Here is a 7,711-nt window from a genome sequence, read left to right as displayed (position 1 = left end):
ATATATATACATGTGTAATATGTATAAACTTTTAAATAAAACTGCTACCAAATAAAAATTAAAAAACGGAAAATTTATATTTGAATTTCAACTTTAAGTATATTGGTTTGGCGGCTAAATTGATCGATTGTCAATTGCACTTGGTCTTATAACTGAACGAAAGATTTGCCCAAACCAGGGCTGCATATACCGTAAGTGTACCTAATGTAGATACGTGCTGTACCAAACAATAGAACAATTTTTGTTGAATTTATTCAAATTTTATATAAGCTGCTGTAAAATTGTAGCGATAAAAATGTACCGATATAGCAATGAAATAGAACTTTTTATTCATATATCACGTTTAAATAATTTGAACAGTTTCACATAATTTCAATGGAGTATTTAGTAGGCAGTCATTATTTTTGGTATTTTTTAGTACTTTTTGTTCTTGAATTAAGCTCCTTGAAATGTCGTTTCTTTTTTCAAACTTATGTGTTAACATTTATTGTCAGCAGTACTTAAATCTGAAATGTATACGATATTTGATTTTTTAGTTATTTGTATATCTTTTATTTTTAAATTACAAAGCTGCCGTTATTCTTTAGTTTTAAAACTTACCCGGGACGCGGCATAAACTTGCGCCATTTGTCTAAAGTATTTACGCGTTTCACAACACTGGAACTAAGCTACGCCGGCATTTTTGGCCATTAATTAAAAAAGAAAAAAGTTGCTTTCACTGACGTAGCTTTTGGCGGAGTTTTGCAAGAACTCTAGGAAAAAAAGGGAGACTCCAGTCAGTGCTGGACCCACACTTGGCTAGGATCCGTGCTACGTCATGGCCTTGCCTTCGATCTCGACGCTGGTGGGCGTGGCGTTCTTAGCCTACATCCTAAATTCGATCTACCAAATGTCACAGTTATTTACGACGCTACAATGCAGCAGCTCCCCCTGCTACACGTCCTTTCTGACCGAGCGTCCGCGCTTGCAATTGGCCCTGTTCACTTCGCAGAACCGGAACCCCATCGCCAGTGAAGTGCATGATGTGTATAAGGCGAAACGTTTCAATTATGCGCAAGCCTTCGATCACGACTTTCAGCTCGATGTGCCGCTCAAGACGCGACGGAATGGCACCCTGTATCTGCATGTGGTGCTGGCCTTGGAGGGTGAGCCCCTCGAATGGCGCACCTTGAAACGCGATGGACCCACAGTGGTGCATACGCTTAATCTCTGTGATTATATGGTGCCACGTGCCGAGGCCTTCAACCTGATCAATCAGAAGGATAAGCCGGAGCCCAGCGAGCAGCAGCAGGTGAAAAAGAAGAAGAGGACAAACGTCAACGCAGATCTGCCCAGCACACATATACGCTCCAATGTGTATGTGACGCTGCTAACAGATGCATTCGCTCTATCCCAAGCGGACTTGCCGCCCGAATTGGCGCCACTGATCCGAGTGAATCGCATGCAACAGATTTTGCCCATCGTGCAGACGGATATGTTCAATACGAGACTGAAGCATCTGGTGCCAGTGACCAGCAACACCACCGAATTTACGTTTAGCTTCCATTACAAGCCCGTTGGCGTGGGCAAGCTGCGACTGATGCTGCTCATGGAGCATGCCACACAGACCCTCCAGTCCATTGGCTTTGCCGAGAAGGACATTGACGAGGTCAAAGGCATATTTTCCGATACGAACGTATATCTGCTCTGTGGCACTATCTTTGTATCCAGCGTGCATGTAAGTAGCTGATAGAGAGAGAGAGAGAGAGGGAGATTTGCCTGATGCACTTGCTCCTTTGTCGCTTGCAGATGCTGTTTGACTTCTTGAGCTTCAAGAACGATGTCTCCTTTTGGCGCAAGAAGCAATCCTATGAGGGTCTATCCACACGAACCACCTTGTGGCGCGCCTTCTCGCAGTTCATCATCTTTTTATATTTGCTGGACGAGCAGACCTCCTATTTGGTGATTGTGCCCGTCGGCCTAGGCACGCTGATCGAGCTGTGGAAGTGCAAGAAGATCTTGCGCCTGCATTTCAGTTTCACATCGTTCATCACACGCAAACTGCAGGAGTCTGAGCAGCCAGAGCCCGGCCAGCTGGCCGAGCAGCAGACGCAGCAGTTCGATCGCGAGGGCATGCGCTATCTAAGCTATCTGCTCTATCCACTGTGTCTGGGCGGCGCTGCCTACTCGCTGCTCTATCAGCCGCATCGGTCATGGTACAGCTGGACGCTCAACTCGCTTGTGAATGGAGTCTACGCATTTGGCTTTCTGTTCATGCTGCCCCAACTGTTTGTCAATTACAAGCTCAAGTCTGTGGCCGCGCTGCCCTGGCGCGCCTTCATGTACAAAGCATTCAACACGTTCATCGATGACTTCTTTGCCTTCATCATCACAATGCCAACGGCCCATCGTGTCGCCTGTCTGCGCGACGATATTGTCTTCCTCATCTATCTCTACCAGCGCTGGCTGTACCCTGTGGATAAGACACGCGTCGATACGGGCCTGGCCATTGAAGAGCCAACACGATCTAATCGCGCCGACGCACATCCCAAACGGGATTAGCCAAAGATACAGAGATACAGAATACACAGACGCAGAGAGAGGCGACAGAGAGAAAGAGAGAAGCAACTGCTTTAATGCATTTATCCATTGATATGCAGTTGTACATTCCGTCGATTTATTTAGGCTGTAATACATCACACACACACACGCACACACACACACACACACACTCACACTCACAGTCACACTCACACACACAACACACACACGCTCACATGTAACTGTTTAATGTAGCAAATGCAAGCATCATCAAATAATCAAATTTTACCATCACGTATTTATTTATGCATAACACACCTCTGCAGGTGAGATGCCTGCTATCCGGAGAGCACAAGCTAGTCTATTATATCACCACTTGATGCAGCAGCAGCACCTCGAAAACTAACATAGACTGTTCAAAGACGACCGACAGATTGAGAAAAACGTTTTTAAATTCAGCAATTGTCGGACATTGAAATCCTAGATTATGCAGCTCCAAAACTGTCAGATTCTAGACTATGTCTAGCTTTAGATTTAAGCCTAGCTTGACGACCCAGCTGGTTCAGAAAGTTCTACGTCGCTAGCTTATAAGCCTCTAATGGCTTTGTCAGCTTCTTTACAATAAGCGTTCAGATGTTGTCCAAGTCTACCTTTCATACAGAAACTATAGAAACTACAATAATCCCAATCACTGGTAAATTCAGAAGTAGTCTTGTCTAGCCAACTTCAAAATTACAAAGTGTATATAAAATATATATAGTCTATACCCTTACGAAACATCTTAGCCAATTGTCAATGGAGACGAAGACGAGCTATATTCATCAATTCATGGATTCGATCTATATATCTCAATAATCTCAATTGTTTTGTATTACATTTTTTTGTTTATTTTTGTTTTAGCGGCTGTCGCTGATTTTGTTGTTGTTGGCAAAAAAATGATAGAATTATTTATATAGTATATATATATATATATGTATAGGGTGTGTAGCATTTAGGGCTTAAACTAAACTGCCGAAGGAAAAAAGAGTTTGCCGTACTACATGCGACATGGACATTGATGGAACAACTGCTCAATCCATAGCTTAGCCATTGCGTATGCCCAGTGCCTGCTCCAGTTCGGCGCGCTTCTGATTGACCTTGGTGAAGAAGTAGCGCGATACAGCTTCATGCGTCCAGGGCTGATAGTAGAACTCGGCGCGACGTTCCTCCTCCGGATTGCCCACCACATCGGTCATGAGCTGGCAAAGAATACAAAATTAATAGAATTGTTTCTGCGAATAATTCGAGTATCTAGCCTTACCTTGAGATCCCGCGTCTGGCTAATGATCCAGCGATGTATGAACATCTGCGGATCCTTGGCAAAGCTGAGAAAGAATTCGCGATTCGTTTTCATTTGATTGATCGTATCCACCGTCTCATGTATCTTGGTGTCCAACCCCTGGATCTCCTGTTGGCTGGCGGTACTCATCAAAAAGTTATTCATTTGGTTTTTGAGCGTATCATCCACCTCCACGTCGATGTCATAGCAGGCGGTCTGTTTGTTCTCCGCTCCGCTCTCAATGAAATGGTTGATCACAATCGGATCTGGTGGATGGAGCAGCGGATTAAGACGCTGCGGTATCTCCGCAAACTTCATGCGCTGACAGCTGAAAATCTGCTCCAAATATTTGTCGCAATTGATATACTCTCGCTCGTGGGCATCCTGCAGCTTGTGCGTCTTTATGTACTGCCACAGCGCCGATATTATTACCGGTCGCGTCTGTGTGTGCACGCCCAGCAGTCGAGCGAGCCGGGGATCCAGTTTGAACTGCAGCGGCTGGTAGTCGAGCAGCAGCAGGATGGTGCAGCGCACGTTACGATCGCCGGGCCGCTTCACCTGAAAGCCGTCCGTCTCCTGGGTGGTGTGTGTGCGATGCCATTCGACCAGATGGTTGTCCGGTCCGTATAGCTCCTTATCCAGCTCGATGACCAGCGACTTAAAGAACGATGAGAATTTACGTTTGATCTTTGTATTGGGATCCCCTTTGCCATCCTCCAGCAACCGTCCCTCGACACGCAGCTCCCATGACGCAACGGCGCCTTCGTCTCCATCGTTGCTTGGCTCCTTGCTCGGATAGAATGTATTCGAAATGAAGATGCGAAGCTTGCGCTTCTGCTTCATTGGTCGCTTGAGTGCTTCCTGTATGTCCAGACGTTTGCGCATGATGGTAGCGTCCAGCTTGCGCTCAAATGTCAGCAAATCCATATAGGCCTGCGACTCTGGTACCAAATCCCGCACCTTCTGTGGCAATATCTTGTCTGCCAGCTTCTTCTTCTTTTTGGCGCCAGCAACAAACTCACCCTTGTTGGGACCGCTGTTCAGGCTGCGCGATTCGGCTGATCGCTTGCTGCCACCGCCACCACCACCACCCGAGCCGCTGCCGCGCAAACCGCTTTGGAAAGTGGGCTGGGTGGTGCGCTGCAGCAGGGCGGGTCCGGGTCCAACTGGAGCGGCAACGCTCCCTGGTACTGGCTGCGTTGTGTTCGGATGCAGCGGAAATCCGCGAGGCTGCCCAGCAAAACAAAGTTGTTAATTTAACTTAATGTGAAAATTGAGACTAATCGATGATTTGATTTTCTCACTTACCGGGAAAGTTGAGCCGGTGCCTGGCGGATAGGGACGCATTCCGGGGGCCTGAGGTGGCGGCTGATAGCGCGACTGCACCGGCGCTTGGCCTGGCGCAAATCGTTGCGACATCTTTAATTCTGTTTCACCTTTGCACTTGCTGCAATCCACGAAAAATTACAATTTTTTGATTACAACAACGCTGCGTCACATAAAAAAACTATTTGTAAAATGGCGTCGTACTTAGGGTTGTAAAATATATACTGTGCCTATCGATAGTTGCAATAAATACTAAAATAACGATAGATCGATTGCGGTAATATTAAATATTTTTGTTTAACATTTAAAGTTGTTGGGAATAAATATTATTCAGCCCATTCTAAAAGTGAATCTGAATATATCAGTTTTAATAAATGAAATAAATATTGGCTTACCGATATATCGATGCAGAAGTGAATTCTGTTCACTTTTTATGATATATACTAATTGGACAATATTTGTGAGAAACATTTTACATTTGTTTGATAAAAATAATATGTACTTAATTCAAAAATAAATGATTTATATTAATATATCTATATATATTTAAGGTATCCCTTGAAACTTTATTAAGTACTTATCACTAAATATGTGAATGTTTTTCGGTACTTTTAAGTATTTTGACTGCGTGCCATAAACGGTCACACAGTGACCGTGACTGGCGTTAATCGACAGTCCCAATTTATATCGATAAGTAGACTGTTGCTTGATTTGTTTTAATTTCATTCAATAATCAAATCTTGCTTTTGAGTACGTCTAAAAAGTCAAGCAAAGATCCCAACATGGAGGAAGAATGGTGGCAAACCAATTTACGTCAGCTAAATGCAAAGGGCAAGCGCCTGGAGACGCTCACCAGCATGTATACGAAAATCAACAAACAATCGGCCCTGCCGCGAAAAATAATTGAGCTGCTGTTGCGTGCGCCGGCGCTCTACGAATGCGCCGTTGTCGAGGGTACGGATAAGGAGCCACTGGTTAATCTGTGCACCGACTTCATGAGTAGCTGCCTCGAGCAATTGCAGCTGGACACCAGCGATGCCAATCTGCCGCAGCTGCTTAATCCGGCTCTACATCATTCGAATCCCGCACTGCGTTCCCTGGTACTGAACATTCTGCTAAAGGAGCTGCGCCGCCAACAAGCCAGCGCCATGCAAATTCAGCCGCTGCCCAGCAATGAGCTGCTTGTCTATGTGCTCGACGAACTCCAGCAGCCAGAGACACAAAGCAGCACAGCTGCCATCAACATTCTGACCATTGTGCTCGACCAAGGGCTGAATGACGAAAGCGTACAGTCGAAGCTCGTGCAGCTGCTCAAGCAGAACGAGGTAGTGCGCTGTCGCGCCTACGAGCTAGGCGTCATGTTAGCCAAGCGTAGCGCCGACTCCCTGTCCTCAGTAGAGTTCATTTTGGATGCGGCGTTAAGTGAGCTGGACAACGACGATGTGTTGCTGCAGGCGAGCGTAATGGAGATACTTGTGCCGTTGGCCGAACAGAATCACGGCCTAAGCTATATGGAGAGACGCCGCGTCTTCGACATTATCAGCAGTCGGGTGCAGCACATCGAGGACAATCCCTTGGATACGCTACTCATACCGAGTATTATGAAATTCTTTGGCAAAATTGCTGCTGTCCAGCCGCAAAAGATCATCACCGGCTATCCACATATGCTGGCCTGCCTATTCGATCTGCTGGCATCGGGCGATGAGACAGTGCTGCCCACTGCCATGGACACGTTGGCCAACCTGGCAAGCACAGTGCAGGGCAAGATGCTAATGCATGTTCAGTTTCAGCCGGCCATGGAGCAGATGTTACGCAAATACTCTGCCTACACGAAGAGTTTATCGCCGCCACTGAAAATACGCATGCTCAACTCGCTGGATGTTATCTATACAATCAATACGCCAGTCAGCCAGGAGCTGAGGTGAGCTGCAATTGAGACTCTATATAGCTGTAACTAATTCTCTCTTTCTCTCTATGTGTCTTCAAATTGCAGTGTCATCTTAAAGAATTGGTATGAATGCTTTGCTGGCGGCCAGCAAGTGAATCACATTATGGAGTTGCTGCAAACTCCGTTTCCCGATTTACAGCTCGCAGCGCTGGGTCTGCTGAAGACCCTCTGCCAATATCAATGGGGCTGCAAGGCTGTGCAGTGCACGGGCGGTGCCATTGAGTTTCTGCTCTCACGTCAACACGATCTACACAAGGATGTCAAGTATCTTAAGTGGCAAATCATGGAACAGCTCTCCGTCAGCAATGAGTTCTCAGCGACAGAGATTGTTCGCTTTACCGCCTATGTGAACGAGGGACCATATCATATACAGAGCGAAGTTAACATAGCCACCGAGCCCCAGTAGCTGTAGCAGTAGCAGCTACTATAAAACACTTTCTTCTATATAATATATAAGAGTTTAGTCGACACCACATTTTAACATCGAGACACAAAGAGAGAGAGAAGGAGAACTAGAACTAGAACTAGAAGTAGAAGTAGAAGGAGAGGAAGCGGGAGATGGAGAGAGAAACAAATGTTTATTTTCATTTTGCAGTTGC

General features: G+C 45.9%; 3 protein-coding genes across 3 annotated transcripts; 2 read left to right on the top strand and 1 right to left on the bottom strand.

Moving 5' to 3' along the window:
• Nucleotides 1–481: 481 nt before the first annotated feature.
• On the top strand, nucleotides 482–2,552 carry LOC111599933 (cleft lip and palate transmembrane protein 1-like protein). The gene is made up of 2 exons (XM_023315826.2): nucleotides 482–1,717; nucleotides 1,789–2,552. The coding sequence occupies exons 1-2, from the start codon at nucleotides 818–820 to the stop codon at nucleotides 2,539–2,541; spliced, it is 1,653 nt and encodes a 550-aa protein (XP_023171594.2). The 5' UTR covers nucleotides 482–817; the 3' UTR covers nucleotides 2,542–2,552.
• An 881-nt stretch (nucleotides 2,553–3,433) lies between these two features.
• Nucleotides 3,434–5,377, bottom strand: LOC111602858 (brahma-associated protein of 60 kDa). The gene is made up of 3 exons (XM_023320214.2): nucleotides 5,147–5,377; nucleotides 3,821–5,068; nucleotides 3,434–3,758 (listed from the first exon to the last, which is right to left on the bottom strand). Exons 1-3 carry the CDS (start codon nucleotides 5,255–5,257, stop codon nucleotides 3,603–3,605), a joined length of 1,515 nt encoding a protein of 504 aa, XP_023175982.1. The 5' UTR covers nucleotides 5,258–5,377; the 3' UTR covers nucleotides 3,434–3,602.
• Nucleotides 5,378–5,821: 444 nt separating this feature from the next.
• Nucleotides 5,822–7,665, top strand: LOC111602660 (26S proteasome non-ATPase regulatory subunit 5). The gene is made up of 2 exons (XM_023319884.2): nucleotides 5,822–7,085; nucleotides 7,158–7,665. Exons 1-2 carry the CDS (start codon nucleotides 5,947–5,949, stop codon nucleotides 7,516–7,518), a joined length of 1,500 nt encoding a protein of 499 aa, XP_023175652.1. The 5' UTR covers nucleotides 5,822–5,946; the 3' UTR covers nucleotides 7,519–7,665.
• Nucleotides 7,666–7,711: the final 46 nt, after the last annotated feature.

The sequence above is a fragment of the Drosophila hydei genome, unplaced genomic scaffold (assembly GCF_003285905.1).
Source record: "Drosophila hydei strain 15085-1641.00,03,60 unplaced genomic scaffold, DhydRS2 tig00000237-arrow-arrow-pilon, whole genome shotgun sequence".
Lineage (NCBI taxonomy): Eukaryota > Metazoa > Arthropoda > Insecta > Diptera > Drosophilidae > Drosophila > Drosophila hydei.
The sequence above is the reverse complement of the archived record's forward strand: the minus strand, read 5'-3'. Positions and strand labels throughout refer to the sequence as shown.